This window comes from Spodoptera frugiperda, chromosome 6 (assembly GCF_023101765.2).
Source record: "Spodoptera frugiperda isolate SF20-4 chromosome 6, AGI-APGP_CSIRO_Sfru_2.0, whole genome shotgun sequence".
In the NCBI taxonomy this organism is placed as follows: domain Eukaryota; kingdom Metazoa; phylum Arthropoda; class Insecta; order Lepidoptera; family Noctuidae; genus Spodoptera; species Spodoptera frugiperda.
This window is the reverse complement of record NC_064217.1, coordinates 6,180,977-6,200,757: the sequence shown is the minus strand read 5'-3', so window position 1 is coordinate 6,200,757 and position 19,781 is coordinate 6,180,977. Positions and strand designations below refer to the sequence as shown.

The following is a 19,781-nucleotide window of genomic DNA, read 5'->3' as shown; positions in this document are numbered from 1 at the left end:
TTTGTGCAAACATTCGCAGACACAATTTAAAACATATTTTAACAGCATATAATAGAGTGTATTTTATATTAACAAAGACATTCCATTTACACGACGTCGCGTGTAATTGTAATAAGTGTGTAGTACAATAGCATGACGATCACATATTTGTTTTAAGATACTGGGGCCTTAGTCTGCTATTACAATTGATTATGAGCAGATAAGAGGGATGGAGCTATACAACCTAAATAGCTCCGTCCCTCTTGCACTGATCAGTGATCGACCATTCTGACACAATTGTAATAGCAGACTAAGGCCCCTGGTTTGCATATGAGGCATAATTATAAGAGATCACATTTATGCATCTGGTCATATAAGCACATCAGTCAAAGAGTATCTGCTTCGAGACATAGACCTGTAGGTCTACTCCGGTTCTCGAATGCGAAGTTTCGTTTATTCTTGGGCCAAAGGTTTTATTGATTTACTAATATAATTAATCGAAAAAACGTTTTATTTTTAATTTCAAATCAAAATCTATTTATTTATCTTCATTTCATTCGTTCATTTTTGTTCACAAAAGGTTGCAATAAATGGAATTGTAGTACGAAATCTGCTGTTTCAGACGAAACTTCGTTTTTCGTTGAATTAGAGTAGACCTCCTGTTGTTCGAAATACGCTACAGCTTCATTTGACAAATACGCCAGAGTTGAATAGTAGAATATTCTATATACGATATAGGACTAGTACTACTTATCAAGTCTACAATTGAAATGGACTATGTCACCGTTGGGGTACCTGACGAAGGCGCTCTGGTTTCCGAAGCGTTTCTTACACACCGGACACACGTTGTAGTCGTTTATAACAACGCTCTTAGATTCGTGGAACTGTTTCACTTCTTGTACCTGTAAGAAATAGTAGTCCAATTAAACAACTATTTATTTGTGTTGAATTAATGTTTTTTTCTTATTTCTCAAGATATACAGGTTGTTTTAAACATCAACGATAAAATTTCATCGTGTGATAAATGATCTTGAGAAAAGTAAAGAACAAAAATCTATTTTTGAGACATAACACAGGAAAACCTTTCGATAATTTTTGATAAGCCTTTCGTGCCATTTTCAACCACAAAGACCACAAATATTCAAAGATTTCTTATTCTTTATGCTTATTGATAACCTGAATAGTGCTGCCATCTACTACAATTCTCATTTCCCCTACTAGTAGAACAATATTGTTAAACTTACCTGCATATGTTCAGCATACAGTAAACCTTTGAGAACTTGCATGCGCCGCTTTAACGTAAGCTGTCCATCTAGAGCGCTCTCTAGGAAGTGCTTCAAACGACTTAGTGGCACCGAGTCTGGTAACACTGATAAGGCCTGGAAGTTGAAAAATTAAATTATATTTAAATGTCTCTGTGTATGTGTAAGTATATAGCAGAAATTTTAATCAAAACCTTGGTCAATAGCTGCGCTTGTGACCACTCAATTGACGATTTGTACTCCGATGTTTATCACAGTCATACATCACTTCCCACTCTGATCAAGCACCATTTTATTCAACATTCACAATAATGTACTCTACAACACTTACTTTTAGGGGCGAAATTTTGTCAGCATGCTTCTCCAGTATATCAAGAGCTGTCTCCAAATCAGGCACGGAGGTCTTCGGGTGTCTTGGTACTTTGGCCAAAGGATTCTCTTTAAGCGCACTGTCTTGTTGAGGATTCATGAGTATACGCATTAGAATGACGTAAACATCTTGATTCTTATCGTTCGGTGTCGCGCTAACATTTTCACAGTATCTTATTGCTCTATCTACATCCCCTATAAGTAAAATCAGTTCAAAAGTATTATTATTAAATTATTTTGTGACTCATAATGAACCAGATTTACCTCCAAAGTATATGCTTACCTAATATTAGTACGTAAATAGCGAGTGCCTGCTCATGGCGTCCTAATTTTCCATAAATGATGGCTCTTTCCTCGAACAGGCTATCAACAGGGAAGTGCACCAGAACTCTCTCGGGCGTGTAATGCGCGGATTTCTCCAGAAACGCAATAAGTTTGGACTTGATATGCTGCACCTCTGCGTCGGTCAGGTTCGCCTTCTTGTCTGTGATCTTGTCTCGGTACATGTTGATGAGTGCGTCGTGGAACAGCGAGTTCGTATCGTTCCACGTGTGGATCACATGCTCCAGGTAAGGAATCACGAGAGACTCATGCTCTCTCAGCAGGAAGTCTAATATCTTCGGACGAGGCAAGTTCTCTATTTCTACTTTATCTTCGGTAAATATCTTCAAGCCTTTCTCTGGGTGTTCCTTTAATATCCAGTCGGAGAATTTGAATATTAGGTTTATGTGTTCAGCACCTGAAACGTGAGATATTTGCGTTAGTTTATCAAAGACAAGTGACACACTTACCTTTCTGATATCTTATTCAATTTCTACATACCAAGTTGTTGCAAATAATTCTTCGTTCCTTGGTAACCTTCTAAGCTAGAGTCTGGTTCTTTGGCCTGATCTCTTAGCAACTCTAGCGCTTTCCGATGCTGCCCTTTTGTTTGGTACAATATTATTAATTCGCTATATTTTCCATGTTGCAGTAACATCCTCTCTGCTTCTTCTAGGCGACAATTGTTGATTCGTAATAAAGGTGCAACTAAAGCATCGTTTATCTGAAATATATTCACGAAGTTTTAATGACTGAAATATTAATCAATAATGATTTAAGTACACTATGTACTTGATACAAACTTTAAACTGTGCCATGTTTTATATTCACGCGCCCTCGAGGTTTTCCAAAAAAAGGTACAAGGTTTTGGACTCATAAGGATTATTAATTATACTATAATAAAAAAACAGTTCAAGTAAAAAATTACCTGCAAATAACATTTCAACAACGTAGTATCAATCAGTTCTAATTGCTGCGTGACATTCCTTTGCTTGGTCGCCTCGTCTTGGCCTGTGCTAAACCCTAAATTCGCTCTCAATTCCTTCAAGTACATCACGAGCGCATTCAAAGCATTTTCTAGATCTTTCCCAACCAATTTCTTCGGATTATCTTCATTCGTTTTACCGTCTAATTCAGGGAATAGTTTGATGACGTCAGCAGGGTCTGTCTTTAGTTTAATGAACTCTTTCATAGATTGCGAATATTGTTTGTTATCGAATAGTTCTAACGCGTATAGCACTTGTATGGAATGTATTTTCTGTTCTTTTTCTTCTGGTGTGCAGTCTGACAGGCTCTGTAATATAAAGGTTTTACTAAGTTTCTAATGGATCGATAGGAAATAAGGTGTATTGACCCTAAACAGGACATGTAATTGGTAATTTAGTAAACACAATATCTTGAGTATTCCAAAAGCGAAAAAGACACAACTAAACTTTAACCTGGCATACAAAAAATAATCTGTAGTCTGTCTGTAATTAAACCGATACTTTTAGCTAAAACCATTTCTTATCAAAATAAACAATAAGACATATTATTGTAACTACTCGCCACGATAATCTTATTATAATTCCTTCTCAATCACATAACTAAAAAAATACTTACTCCTATCAAAAGTCCTATCGTTTGCACACGGTCCTTTATTGTAAAAGGCATTTCTATTTACACAAAGAATCCAGTTTATTTACACAATCAAACGTTTTACATATTATAACGAACTCAACATGTTACTAGGTTCACAATACCGTGAGAGAGACAAACAAAAAAACTTAAATATCTTGATTTAAATTCACAAAACGTATAATAATAAATATGAACTAAACCACACGATACAAAACCATTTAAGGCAGTTTCTATAGTGAACCGTAATTCGAACTAAACTTGGTATATTGTTAGGTACAGGAAAATTATGAAATATATATAAACAAATGTCACACCAAAACTGATTATTCCTCATACTATTCTCGAATATGACAATAAATCGTGTGGCTTATAGTAGCCTACTATATCACCCACCAGCTTTTTCAATATTATCCTGTTTTAATAATAGGATACCTAATTATACCTTCTTTGGTCTGACTGCTTCGTTTGCCGAGTTGTCGCAAGTGCGACTGCAAGACAAAGCGTCTCGGGTTCGATTCCCGCGTCGGGCAAAGTGTTATTGGGCTTAGGTTTTTCGAAAATTTCTCAGTAGTAGCACGGAGTCTGGAATTGTGCCCAGCATATAGCAATAGGCCGCCTATTACATACTTACAACACAAATGATGAAAAGTGTGTGTACATTGTATAGCGGCATTACGTGCCGTAATGTGGGCTTCTACCTGCTCGGGGATAAAAATGCGTTGTGTGTATTTATACCCTGTTTCAATCACCGATTTTTTAACTATCGCAGTTATCAAAAGGAAGCCTATTACACGGTAACCGGCGCTCTGGACACTAGCGATCCGCGTTAGGACTTACCTTCAATACTTTTCTATCTGTAAGTAGTCACAGGCAAGAGACGGTTGCGCAATAGCTGTGCAACTGATTGCCGGGCAATATGGCGCAAGTTGCCAAGCGGCCAACTCCGTGTGATCCACAAATTGGGAAGATTGGGAAGGGTTTGTAATTGGGCCTCCGGTAACCTCACTCACACAACGAAACATAACGCAAGCCTGTCGGCTTTCTGCGAGGCCTTGGTATAACTCCGTTCCACTGCTGTTCCAGGTTTGAGTGGGATGTATATATTAAACTATATTTATATTAGTAAACACGGCCCTACATGGCCAATTTCAGCTTTATCAGCTACCATTGTCATCTATCTTTCGTCTGTCAGTATAATTATGTATAGAAATATTATCTTACCGTTAATTCTATAGCAATTTGGAAATGTTTGTCCTTGAGTAGTTGCTGCCTTTGTTTCGTGATATCTACGGAGCTGAGACACCATACCTGCCCCACTGAAGACACGAATATCAATCCTCGCTTACATCTGGAAACACGTTCTTTATTACATTTTATACTATGCAAAGCAGGCTGGTTGGAAAGTTGAAAAGATTCATGTATAAAGAGTGCAGCTGGCCGATCTTATACATGAATGATTAATTATTATTATGAATGTCACACTGTACACTATGGATGCATTAAAGTGATTTGATTTGATTTGATCTTAGATCAATGTGAAGTCGCAGACACACACGGGAAGGCCAATGATAGTGGTGAAGATCAAGCTCAGCGGTATGCTATTGGAGAGGCATAATATGTCCAGGAGTGGACAAAAAGGACTGAGTTTTACATTAAGGGAAACAAAACGGTATATCCATACTAACCTATACATCAGTCTTGCTTTGTTCAGTTCAGGTAGGGTTTGTATGAACAGCGATGGCTCCACTGTCTGTACTATCACTTGGTCTGATAACAAACCTAATACATATGGCTCGTCCCACACTGAAAACATAATATATTTTAATAATAAAATTTAGGTAGATATATATAGTCTAGATGAATTTGACGTAAAGATACCAATTTCATCTAAACTGCAATATTGCGAGAACAAAAATGATGTAACATTGGCCTATGCATAGAAGAATAAAACATAGATTATAATAATAATGTTTGATCAAGGTGATTTAAAATTCAAAGCACTTATTTCAAGACATTAGATCTAAACATTACCATGTATTGTTTATTGTGTCTCATAATTATACAGGAGCTCTTAAAATAATATACACTAAGAGTAAAAAACGCCTTACCAACAGCAATAGGAGCTTCAGACCATTTGATAGTTTTCTTTATATCTATGTTTTTGGCTTCCTCCACTAACACGGACGTTTGATCGCGCCCCAGTAGGAATGTCGTTTCAGAATATTTCGCTATAGTTGGCTCAAGTGATTTGGAACTACTCGTTGGAAATAGTTCTTGAGGGTTTCCTGATGCCAGCTAAAAATAAAATGCATTTTAATCCAGATGAATGTTTTTCCATTGTCCATTTAATACATACAGTCGTACGACTATAATATCAAGATCACCAGAATAAAAGCTAGAGTTGCTTTGTTGCGCAGTGAGTTACCGTGCACGCAACTATATACATTTTAATTATTATGTTATCGGCTTACTCACGTATTTGTTTGACGAGGAACTCGACTAGTTTCAAGCCATGCTAGAGGCTCATATTCATGAGCAGCATTCCGCAACAATCGCCGCGTCGTGTGTCGCGAAATGCTGCTAGTTTCGCTCGTCAAACAAATACGTGAGTAAGCCGATAACATAATAATCTCTTTCTCTCTTTTCTCTTTTTTTAAAAAAAACGTTGTCCCACATTAGGATTTTCTCCTGTGTCGTGGGTGCGTTTACAAACACACAAGTTCACATGCACATAACACCCAGACCCGAAACAACAATTTGTGGATCACACAAAGAGTTGCTCCGTGCGGGAATCGAACCCGCTACCCGTTGCGCGGCAGCCAGTTGCCCAGCCACCGCACCAACCGTGCAGTCAAATAATTAATTTAGTATGTATACATTTTGTTGATAGCGCGAATATCATGCCTTTTATTTCCCAAAGGGTAGATAGGAGTTTGTGTCTCCTTTCTCCACAGTCTAGTACTGACAATTCAACCAGTGGACTAATTAATGTTTAAACTTAAAACTAAAACCTTGCTTAACAAAATTCAATTGTATCACCTACATCATAAAGTACATATTCGGCTTTGAATCCCACGCAAACGTATTGCTGGCCCCACGACATGACTTTCGGCACATCAGGTATGGTAAAGTCAAACAAGTGTTGTTTGAATTCTCCATTCTTCCCGTAATATAATTGTAATTTTCTTCGCACAGCTACACAGAGACGGACAACTGAATTAGATTCTCCTGTCATTGATGTTGTGGGCTGAAAAGTAACAAAGAAAAAATTGTAAAATATAATGAAAACAAGGTGAACTAGCTACAACATGGAAAAACATTCTCTATTATAATAAAAACTAAACTATTATTTCCCTTGTTCTGAAATCCATTTATTAAGTCCATTTCATATGTATACAGACATATCGCTTCAAAGAGGATACAGGAATAAGTTTATCATAAATGCTTAATAAGATTACACAAAAAACAATATTTAAGATATTTTCCTTGTTTTAATTATTGCATCGAAATATAATTATTCTTCTTTCGTCTTAATATTTTTTTAAAGTATGAATCTCAATTTAAGAATAGAGAATTTTAAAGCTCGATAATATGATCTTTTTTTGAGGGGGAAAATCATCTCTTACTGACTAAAAACCGAGCTGGAACCCCAGTAACCCAGTCTGTAGCATAATATGATACTTACCGTGTTATCTAAAGCAAATAGCGAAGCACCTTTTGTTTGTTCAAATGTCTTGACCAATGGAAAATTAACACCGTTTATATTGTATGTAGAGAGGACATTGTCAGTCAAGCACAGCAACAAGTTTTCTTCTGTAAACGTAAATTAATTATCATTATCATAAATAAATAGTTTTATTTCAAAGTTATTGTTTTATATGTATAAAAAATATTATTATTAAATTTTTACTGAGACACTCTGTTTTATTTCCCTAACTGTAGCAGAAAGTAAATAATAGGTTCGGTTTCCACAGTGAAAACTTTAAAGATTGTACACCCATAGGTACTCTTCTTCACTTCCATTAGAAACAAAATAAATTCACACCACAATAAACACGAAATTTTGATATTCTGCAGGTGGTTGACTCATTCGATTGTAGCTTTGGTAAAAACTAATTGCGTATCTGAGACCTCTTACTTATGGACTATAATATTATTCAAGAATGATTTTAATTGACGCTGGGACTTTATATTAGTTTGTGTGAAATCATTGTTATTGAATGATCAGAATAACAATAACAATTCTTACCAGGTATAACTTCTATTTGTTGAATAGGTTTTTTACTAAAATTCTTACAGTATCTAAGTAGCTGCAACTCATATTTCTGATTCCCGTTTGTTTGAGACAATGAATACATCAACAGATGCCCTTGTCTCGTTCCTAATAACAAGTTGTTATCTGAAATTGAAACATGGTGTTAATGTTTGTTTGATTTATATACAAAACTGTTGAATATAAAATAGGATTTTTAAAGGCTAATTCTAGAATTCTTTTTACAATGATTTAGTAATTGAAATTGGAACACTGCACTTCGGAAAGTCCACAAAATAATGATAATGCTTTATATCCAACTAGATTTTGAAAGTGACTCATCTGTTTGTGTATATTTTATAATATATCATCTACACTCACTGTAGATATACTTACCATAAGCTGCTATAGCTTCTATTTGTACTGTCGCATTGAGCAAGTGCGATATCTCGTATGCTTCATGCATTTTTGATGAAATATAATATAACACACTCCAAAATTTGATTACAAGTTAGAACTTTACACCCATAACATTAATATTCTGCAAAGTGACTATGTTCACGTAGGTTTCTTTGATGAACCACAATAAACACCAAAATTATAATAACTTTAAATCTGCAGCTCTGAACATCCTTTTATTTTTAATTATTAACGCAATAAAATTGATATTGATACCCTCAAGTCAACAATACGTTTTGATTTTGACATCTGTCATTTGTTGTAATGTCAATGTTTTCAGTGTCACGAAACTAGTGGTTACCCAAATCGGTAGACAATAGTCGAGTTAAAAATATAAAATTTTGTAAAATGCCGTCAATAACAACTTTACAATAAAAGAAAACTGAATTTTTAATAATGACTGTAATAACTGCTCCAATATTGTATAAATAATAACATTGCAGTTGACTCCTCTCGTCACACGTTTCTCTATGGATTTTTATTTTATTCAGTGACGCGTAATGCTCAAATAACTGAAAGCCTAAACGCTGAAATAGTATAAGTAGAGCACATAGAACACAAGGTTAATATAGTCCACTAATAAAGTGTCCACTTCCTGCTATTTTCAGTGATGCGTAGATTGTAGATGAACACTGACAGACATCCTGTCATTTATTTGTTTCAGTAGGAATCGAACCTTAGATTCACATCTCTTTGTCAGCCACAAAGTGTTTGCACTGCATAATAAATTATTATAGGACGCCCCCAATGATTTGAACTTGGAAGCTACCTGCGATACATGCAGCAGTGAATAACTCTTTAATCACGTCATCTTATTTATTTGATTAATGTTTTGGATAAATTAATTAGGTATTTGGGAGTTATTTATCTAACGAAAAATAAAAAGCCATATTTACTATTCATTTAATTATTTACTTTTAATAATTATGTTATTTTCATTCATAACTAACAACGATATGAGGGTTATGAAGTATTTAAATTCAGTAAAACAAATATGAAAACAAAATACAAATTTCACTCACTATTAAATTTAATATTACAGTAATAAGAAAATTTTACTTTAAATAATTTATATAATAAGTCATAACTCCATTTCGAACTATGTATTTTACGGAAAATTCTCATGTTGTAAATGTGCACGCAAATCGTGAAAGTGAGAATTCAGTGGGATAAAGATTTTAATAACATCGCTTCAAATATTCAGGTCACTAGTATGTCTTATAACTTTTTACACAGAGGTCTTAAGAAGCAACGTCGATTACAAAATTCATATTAGATAGATAGACTTAATAAAATACATGTAATATCTAAACTACTGTCTCTTACTGAGTCCGCTGCGGTAAGGTGGCGACACTCGTCACGCTCCCTCCGCTGCCACCGACACGCGCGCACGCGTCACTCAAGAGTCGTACCATAAAGATAATTATAATATATTTACACGAATTATATGGGTGTTCCAGCAAATTAATAGCCTTAACGACAAAAACTAAGATCCACTATTATGTGATTTCAAAGCGAAGCGCAGCTTCAGCGCGCTTATCTTAAAATACAATAATTTATAAGTAATTACAGGCATACCTAACAATGAACTCGATTCTTCACAAAGGCATAGACACGGCGCAACAAGAAAAGGACCACCTAAACACCGCGACGCCATCGAGTAGAAAGACCGAGTTCAACACTGTCCTGTTGTAACATGGTACACAATCAACGATACGTTATAATTAATTATTTTAATGGTCGGGGCCCTGGTTTAAGCCTAGAAAAACATGAATAATTAATATTATAGTGAATCGGCTAAGCAGTTAAAAATATTTATAAGGTTTTGAATAAGTTTTCGCTGTATTCTTACAAAAATGGGATTCGTAATATTCTGTGCATGGCAATTGGAATTCTGAACATACAATTGAATAAAAATAGTGTATAATTAAAAAAACAAATGATTGACGGTGGTAGGGTCGTCCAGTCAATCATTTGTGTATTTGTACTGATTTGCAGATAAGAGACAATGGAATAAGAAAATATTGCGCTAAATAGGACGATTACATACGAGATACATTGGCTTCGAAATATAAAAAAATATTATACTAAATATAAAAACAGTCATGCGCACCATAATGTTTATAATGCTTGATCAACCATTCACAGAAACGGAAGATACTGAGCGTAAATAATACAGTGAAAACATATTCAAGAACCTACATATTATGATCAGAAAGTAACAATTAACTGTAATATTGATTGCTGTTATTTCATTAGGTGTTTGAGTCAATCAATATTTTCATGCACAGTTGACATGTCACCATGAGTTGGTCCAAATAAGACTAAAATATAATATTTATATATTAAAGGTAGGTATTTATAAAATCGTGCTCAGTTGCCTGAATTTTAAAACACCAGGTTTTTCTAAATAATGGTGCAAGAGGTAATCGACATTACACCAATAAGTTTTGCGTTTAGGCTACTTCTACACCATGAAGAAAAGATTTTGTTAGTCTATACTTATAGTTTTAAACCTTTCCTAATTTGTAACTGTATTCAAAATCGAAGTGCAAAATGAAATTACTCGAATACTTAAAACTATGACAATGAAATTTACCATTATTTAAACATCGTTTCATAAATGACTACTAATAACCATAGTGTTCTCAATGACAAATTTCATATAATAGAAATATCATTTATTGAATATAGAATACAATATTATCCAAAAACTATGTCGTTATAATTAGGACACCGACAGTGCTATTATTAAATAGGTACATTACATTTATCCAGCATTGGATAATTCAAATACAGCAAAAAATGTTTAACATAGAAGTTGCCAAAAACAAATATATATGTGTAGTACATCTAAAATTTATACTCTCTGAATTGTTTATACAAATATTCTGAGATATCATATCATTATTATAAATTATCTTGAGAGATCAGTTTACGCTAGTTATAAAAATTTACAATGCGTACTATTGTTGCAACATAATATTTCGTTTGCCAGGTTTCATCGTTGAAATAACACTAGGCATACGCTTCGTAAAGTTTGTTGAGTTAGTGATACTTTTCAACAATAAATACTCTAATACACTACTGAATATGTCTTCCCTACTGATTACACGGCCCAAGCAAGGTAAGTATCATGTGGCTACCCCTCGATAGGTGATTCAAGTGAAACAAACAGGTGACTAACCTCTCTCTATGATAAAAACGTCTCACACCGAGTACATTAAGGCTACAGTTTATAAGCGAAACCATTTAAAAGAGACAGAATCTGACGAGATTTTAAAATGAAAATAAAACAAAACAATTTATCCAGACGGTTATTATCTGTCGTTTACTAAATAAACATTCAAACTCAGCGTATAAGGTATGTACATAAGGGGACAATTTGAGCTTACAAAAGTACAAAGTAATCACATCGCGACGGTTTAGAATCTACAACGGATTTACCCTTCTTACCGACTACGACAGCTCAAGCTTTATCGACAATTACACTACAGTATCACACGATTACTCGCCGAAAACACCTATTATGCATGTAATTTTCCCGATGGCCAACACGAAAGTAACTATCACTAGGTCGCGTGTGGGCTGGAGCGCTGGTCGTGCGGCGCGAGGTCCCGACGTGGCGCGCGGCGCGGCGTCTAGGTCGCGCCCGCCGCGGCGCCGCTCGGCCCGCCCGGCCCGCCCGCCTCGCCTGCACACACACGTTAGAGGCCGGCCGCCGCCTACGCGCGCGGCTCGGCCGAGCAAGTACCTGGCGCGTCGTCAGCCGGCGCCGCGCCCGCCGCCGCGTCCGGCGCCGGGCCCGCGCCCGCGCGCGGCTTCAGGAAGTCGTTGAGCGACGGCTGGATGCTGAGCTCGTACTCCGTGAAGTTGAACAGCGGCGGCAGCGGGCGGCCGTTGGGCAGGCGCGCGGCGGGCTCGCGCAGCTCGTCGAAGAAGCTGTGCGCGCACGCCTGCAGCGGCGACAGGCGCGCGCCCGGCGTGTACTCCAGCAGCCGCGACACCAGCGAGATCGCGTCCGGCGGCGTGCACGCGCGGAACACCTGCCACACACAACCTCACTGTACTACCGCACTGCCGCCGCGCCATCCCACTCAAACAAATCGTTATGTTAGCGACTGGAAGTATTCTTGTCTTTTCAGTATTACACACGCAAAATATAACGCTAAATATTTACAATGTTAATTGTTAGGAAACAACGATTGGATTTTCATGACATAACTGTAATTTAGTGGAAGTGTAGTTCTTCAGAAAACTTAAAACACATTTCTAACAAACCATTATCCTCTTAGGAACTAAATATTATTGGGAAGTATCTACATAATATGAATTTCAATCGTTCTTAACTTTGGTTTGAGGATAATGATATCTTAAATTTTATTAAAGTTTTCGGAAAAATCTGTGGGAACCTAATTTTAAATAACAGAAGTAAATGATAAGTGCCACGCTGCAAGTTCGTTCCTGTAAGAAAATGTTTGTTTTAATAAGAAAAAAGAAGCTTATAAAATAATAAATAGTTTTAGAACGTGAATGTGAGAAACAAACTGGCACAGAGTCGCACAATACGAATGCACACTGAACACCAACAAACAAATTGCAGTAAGAGACAGCTTCTGATTAGTTTATGTGGCATTCTGTTCAACTCATGCCGCGGCTATTTTCAAGTTCTAAATCTACTCTAAATGTCTTCATTTTTGTAACCTGATTTGGAGGATTGTAGATATCATTTGACTGTAAAGACATAAGCATTGTTGTAGTACGATTAATATAATGAAGGCATCTAGATAGCCCGCAGAGCGATATCTTACTCGGATGCGCTGGTGGTCAGTGGCAGACTTGGGCGTGGACATACGCTCCAACATGAACTGCAATGACGCGCGCTTTTTAGTCTCCTATGTCATGCTTGTAAAACACAATATTGTTAACTGTAAATAACCAGTAGTCACATCCTCTGAAATGGTTTCTGATACTTGTATGGTGTACTTGTTCTAATAATGAACATCACTCAATATGAACTTGGCAAACATGTTGGAAATTGCTGGATTAGGATAAATGTGTGTTGGAAAGAAATTGATTTAAAAATTGCTGAATTACAAAGTGGCTAGACATAGTCATAACTCCTTTGTGCAAGGTATGGTTTGATTTGTTATAGAAAACTTTTAATTGTTTTAATTTAATCATTTTTGGGATTGTAGTGGTAGACTACAATACCGAAAATATGCACAAGCGAGTTTAAACTTAGATTTTACAAAAATGTTAAATCTCACGAAAGGTTTGACAACTGATTTAATCGACTAGCGTCCCAGTACTCAATGAACGTAATAAATAATTTATGTAATATGAAAACACGTCAATACTTTTGAAGAAACATGTAAATGAATCAAGGAAGTCCTGAATTTAGGGTTCCGTAGTATTCTCGCAGTGCATTCCCGAATGCGCGACCTGAAGCTAAATTTTGCTGAAACTAAGAAACAACTATAGTGTTCTTGCATTAGACGATTATTAAATTAAAAATAACCAAAAACTAATAAATAATTAGAAAAAAGCCTTGATAATTTGGAAATTAGCAAAATGTTACACCCTTCTTTATGTGCCCGGTTCCGACTTCCGAATGGCTACGGAACCCTTACTCACGCAGCATCATGCGTTACTTGCATAATTATCCCCAATGTATAAATCAAGGAATTAAATAGATAATACAAAATTTTGATCAACCTGGAATATATATATTTTTTAAGCAATTCTTGTAAAATTTTAATGTCTATTCGCCATTCGTCCATAAAATTAATTATTTACTAAAACCAGCACGTTGCCATGGATACGTAACGCCTAACATTTTGTAAGCTTTTTGTATTATGACTCCCGAAAATGTTTAATTTTTATCTGAGCTATATCTTTATGTAAGATATTATGTTCGATATGATTCAGCTGGCTACTATTAGCCCTATAAGCAATTTTAGAGAAAAATATAAAAATATTATCATTTGAATTAATAATAGTACACGAAACTTTACCTTAGCCCATGGGTGGCTCTTGATTTGTGGAAATTTGAATTCTGTATAATTAGGATTCATCTCTCGAATTTGTTCTCGTGTCGGTGTACCTAGTACCTGTAAAATAATAAAGTTGACGTGTTAAAAAGAGTAAGATACCAATTATAATACAAAATAATAATACTTGTTTATAATAATAGTTTACCTTGATAATCTCAACCAATTGATCAACACCAGAATCACCTGGGAATATTGGTTGACCCAATAATAATTCCGCTACTACACAGCCGGCGCTCCATACGTCTGTGGAAAATACAATAAACACATTAAAAATACGTAAATAGTTGTGCTATCTTACTAACTACGTGTATATGCGTAGATTATATCTAATATACGTTAACAGACTCTTGAGTACTCCTGTCTGAGTTAGGTTGTAGCTTTAGAAGAAGCCAGGATAAGGCAACAAAAGGGTGTGGCACATGTGCTGATATCATCATTATTTTATAAGATTTTCATCATCGAATTTGCTCACAAGATGTTAGGGGTTACACAAGCAGTTTCAGCTACACAGCTTGGTAAATATTTATTAGACGCAGCCAGATATTCTTTAGACAAAATCTAGCTCAAATACATCTTTAATGTTCAAGAGACTGTCAAGGCAAAAAAATGAGTGTAAAGGCTTTTGGTTCAGTTCATTGTAATGTATCTGGAGACAAATCAGTCTGAAGGATGAAGTCATATGTCATACTCATACATTGTTGTTGCTTTGTTGTTGCAGAGGATGGTAAAGAGCAATGATCGCAATGACAATTGTACTAAGGATTCCCGTATCGATAGCATCAGAAGGTATGCTATACAAATCTGGGGCCAGATAACAATTTATCCTTGCTTACAATACAACACATAGGTACATGTAGTAGTGTGCTGATTGTTGATCTATATCAGACATTGACGTTTCTAAGTCAATTTCGTTGTTACTGCGCAGTTCTACTGCGAGCACTTCGTCTTTCAAAATCACTACCACATGACTGGCTACCCAGCTGGAAGATAAATAATATTCAATGTAATAATTACCGATTTTGGTGGTGTAATCTATAGCGCCAAAAATGAGTTCTGGAGCGCGATAGTATCGGGAACAAATGTAGGACACGTTAGGCTCGCCACGAACGAGATGTTTCGCCGAGCCAAAATCGCAAAGCTTTGAGTACGCCGGTCTTAGGATCAAGAAGTAAGTTCTGTGGCTTAATGTCTCGGTGACAGATGCCCAGCGAGTGTATGTACGCCAGGCTTCTGAACAACTGGTACATATACAGCTGAAAACATTCATAAATTAGTCTCACATATTCAGGAAGACATACACACCTCACAGTTTATTATGCCCGCTGCTTGAATCCACTTACCTTTATAAAACTAATGGGTATGGTTTGTTCATCTTTGGAGTAGTGACGTGCCACTTTATACACAGTCTCAGGTATATACTCCAGCACCAAATTCAGGTACACTTCGTCTTTCTGTAATAAAAAGGATAATTTGTGAGCAAAATATTTTTTTATCCAATACTCATTAAACATCAACTTGTACTTGATAACAATGAGATATTTAAGTTGTAAAATTCGTTACAATGCTTCGTTCGCAGAAAAAGTATTAAAAAAGAGATAAAAATATATAATATTTTAATATTAATAATGTTTAAGGCCATCAACGTTTACTACAAATAAAATATGTAAATATGAAAAGACAAATATTAAAAATATGATATAAACACAACTAACGCAATAGGAATACTTTTCCATTGTGTAAATAACACTTTGGAAAAATATGCAGTAAAAAAACTGGTGCAAGGAAGAAATGTCAAAACTGGAAATTTTGGAGCTTTCCCGAACTTCAGGTAGGAAAGTTGAAAAATAACATATTATAACAAGGCGAGTAAATTTCAAAGTTGGCTTTTGTCCAAAGGTTTTTGGCTCTAGCCATACACAACTCTGATATCTACCGCTGAAACTCAAACCTTGAACTACACACGCGAAAACACAGGTGTTCTAAAAATTTGTACATACATAAGTAGCAAAAAAACACTCGTGTATTTTATTTTCTCGAATTCATCAGTACTAATCTGTTCAGTGAATAACCTTCACGTGCATCTTGGTCAAGTAAATAGATATGGCAGCTACATTTGCCTTGACTGATCTTAATTTTTTAAATGTCCTTTCTATGCATATGGTGAGTCAAGGTTTATTTCGATATTTAGCACGCTACATTATTTATCTGTGATTCGTATCTGTATTTCGACCAATATTTGTTTTTTTAATGAATGTAACTACTTCACAAATAGGTAGATGAGATATATTAAGGACAAGTTCGAAGCAGACATTACTCTAGATATATACATCCGATCTAATTAATTGTTTTCACCAGATGGTAAAGAAACATTCTCAACATTTTAGTGTGCGTGTAAATGCGTTACAAAGATTTTTGTTTTCACAGGCGAGTGCAAAATAAACCACGTACATGGCAATGAAACACTAAAGCTGTCTGTAAGAAAACAAAATGTATCAAGCAAGCATCAGTTAAATCATAGAACACATCTTATATGACGCAATACAAAACAAGTTAAGTATATGAGATGATGATGGAAGAACATTGTGGGCATCGACCTGATCAGATGTAGAAGCTCATGGCTGAAAGATTACGGCTCATGACGTGGTTAAGAGTTGCTCTCAACAAATCATGTATGCACACAACTGTTTGACAGGCTTCAATAATATAATTACCGACCGATATTTTTTCATTGCATAACTTACTCATGTGCAATATGTACTGAAAAATATTGTTCGGTAATTGTAGCCTGAATAGGAAGGCCTAATTTGTGCGTTAGCACACTAGCGCAACAATCTAATTGATTCATAAACGTACTGCGACATCAAGAGACTGCATTGCGTTTAACATTGAGCTCACTGCTGCGGGCACTGCCGCCTTCCCCCAAATAAAACACACAAATAATACACCCTTAATAAAGCGGACTAAAAGTAACTTGATCACATCATAATACAAAGTAAATCAGTTACTCATATTGAAGAAATAGGGCTCAAAGGAGATGTCTCATATCACAATAAATATCTTTGGATAAAATCATTGCATAGTAACAACGGATAAGTACGTGGACCAAAAAGTACACCTAAATGATGCGCATAAGCAAGAACTACCAGCACAAACCTAACATTAAAACGAAACAAAAAATAAACAATATTATATTAACCAAACAATTAAGCTAAATGAGATATCTCCTTTCTAGTTTGTAGACCCTTGGATACATAATATTATAAATAGAGGGTTTCATAGTAAGTGGGTCCAAACCAGAAGTTAGATCCAAAACTACTAGAAATTAAAATAGTCTAGAAAATTATTAGACACATAAATAAATAGATATAGAGGAACAACAATTTGCATTGAAAACACTCACCTTTTCTCCACTGGAGTAAAAGAAATATTTCAATTTGACAATATTACAATGCTCCAGTCGTCGCATGATTTGAAGTTCTCGGTTCTGTAATGTAAGACGTTATTAGTAAATTAACAATGTCCTACTAATATATTAATAACTTAGAGGCGTAACATGCCGAGCACGCCAGCTATGCATGCATATTAACAAGTGTTTCTACACAATTGAACTAGTTTTATATAGTATATACTCTACGATATAATCAATGAGATGTTTTATTATGATTGAAATGTAAATAGCCAAAGTATTTTCTTTCGTTGGTGACTACAATAAATGAATAAATATAGATGGTAAATGTAATTGCACTGGACTTACCTTAAACCTCTTATCCTGGAGCACCTTTTTGATGGCAATAAGCTCGCCGGTGTCGCATAGTTTGGCTTGATAGACGACGCCGAAGCTGCCGTTTCCGATGAGTTTCATGTCAGCATAGCTCACCTCCTGTGGCCGGTCGGGGCCTTGCCCCGGCGTCGCCACCACAGTCGTCACCTTTGAGCCGTCCTTGCCTGAAACATGATTAAATTCCATTTTAAACACTTCACTTCGACATCAGGATTTAGAGTAAAGGGTGTTTTCCATCTTATGTAACAAATAATTATTTTAATTGATTTCAAAATATTTCCAGTTCGAGAAATTAAATCGTGCTAGCTAATCCCATAGAAAAACAGAATCTAAAAGAAATTCTAGCACTATTTGAATGGCCTCTCTAATGCAATTGAGTGGTGCGGTGACGTAAACGAATCCATTTCACAGACGGTAATAAATAGGTGGCGTGAGCGTTGCTGGACGAATCATTGTAATTTACTTCGTAACAAAGTATCTAAACACCAGTAATTTCTATATACGACTTTCAAAAGAAGCAATTCTAGGCCATTTATAAAAGACTTTACTAAATTGAGTAATAAAACTAACCTTCCAGGTCTATACTGGTATTTAAAGTGTAAGTATTATTACGTCTACCATGATCCATTAGGTTTTAATTTTTTTATGAGTTTTTAATGGATTACAATTTATCTAAAAATAAATCATTTTCGTTACAAAAATCTTGGCCGTCTAGATAATTTTTGTGACAAGGTTACAGACAATTAAAACCGGCCAAGTGCAAGTTGTTCTTGTGTAATTAATTGTCAGTCTGCGCACTCTCAACTAAGCTCGGCCCTTTAGACAGTAAACACCAGAAACTATATTAGAATAAGATTTGCATTTTTCAAGCAAATGTGGAACTAAAGATTTAGTTACGTCCATATTCTAAAATAATATAAACATTAATAACCTACTATTTTTTCTTTCTCTAACAGAAAACAGCTGATCTACGTCGCGAATTGGTCACAGAATATAATGATATTCTTGCTTATGAATAAGCACAATTTATCACAAGGTTGAAAAAACTTTTACGAGAAAATAGCAGGTGCGGCATGCGACACGGGGTTAGACGCATGGCACAGTTGTTTACGCTTGGGTAACTCACTTCAGAGCACCACGACTACAACCAGAGAGCGAAATATAGATTTTGGACACAAAGGAGCCAGATGAATTGAATGCGCACGTTAGCGGAAATCATTTGACGTGGCTCCTATTTAATATGGTAATAGCTGCGTAGATTTGGTATCCTAACTATGTGCGGTCAAACTGTGTGTAGCTACTGGTAGTAATACAACATGTGAAACTTAATGCTATTAAGTACTATTAAAAATAAAATGGTATCGGAGCCCCATTTAAAAAGTTGATAAAATAATAAATGTGTAATAAAAAAATATTAGATCCGTATATAGGTACTAAATAGTAACTGTGCCTTTCTGTGAATTGGTTTCGACTCCTTGTACGTTTTCCAAAAGATCTGAAACTCAATGATCCCAATTCCAATTTTATGATAAGAGATCGTAAGTTTTTATATTCCTGTTAGTTAACGAATTGTTAAAGAGCAAACGTGTGTGGGCAGACGTCCAAACGACGATTAGCGATTGTTGCTTGTTAACTTTATAGGTTTTAACAAGCATTTAACGTATTGGCATGCGTTAAATGCC

At 35.7% G+C, this 19,781-nt stretch overlaps 2 protein-coding genes across 2 annotated transcripts; both read right to left on the bottom strand.

Moving 5' to 3' along the window:
- Positions 1 to 209: 209 nt before the first annotated feature.
- Positions 210 to 8,509, bottom strand: LOC118281907 (vam6/Vps39-like protein). Its single transcript, XM_050694397.1, has 13 exons — positions 8,200 to 8,509; positions 7,801 to 7,950; positions 7,237 to 7,364; positions 6,595 to 6,798; positions 5,660 to 5,846; positions 5,237 to 5,354; positions 4,773 to 4,899; positions 2,860 to 3,225; positions 2,433 to 2,655; positions 1,894 to 2,349; positions 1,573 to 1,805; positions 1,224 to 1,358; positions 210 to 881 (listed from the first exon to the last, which is right to left on the bottom strand). The coding sequence occupies exons 1-13, from the start codon at positions 8,267 to 8,269 to the stop codon at positions 726 to 728; spliced, it is 2,553 nt and encodes an 850-aa protein (XP_050550354.1). The 5' UTR covers positions 8,270 to 8,509; the 3' UTR covers positions 210 to 725.
- Positions 8,510 to 9,153: 644 nt separating this feature from the next.
- Positions 9,154 to 18,291, bottom strand: LOC126910782 (glycogen synthase kinase-3 beta-like). The gene is given in 9 exon segments (XM_050694462.1): positions 9,154 to 11,956; positions 12,017 to 12,308; positions 14,280 to 14,375; positions 14,464 to 14,561; positions 15,333 to 15,459; positions 15,461 to 15,571; positions 15,659 to 15,769; positions 17,719 to 17,802; positions 18,073 to 18,291. Coding segments are annotated over 9 exon segments (1,185 nt in total). The 5' UTR covers positions 18,286 to 18,291; the 3' UTR covers positions 9,154 to 11,903.
- Between the last annotated feature and the right edge of the window lie 1,490 nt (positions 18,292 to 19,781).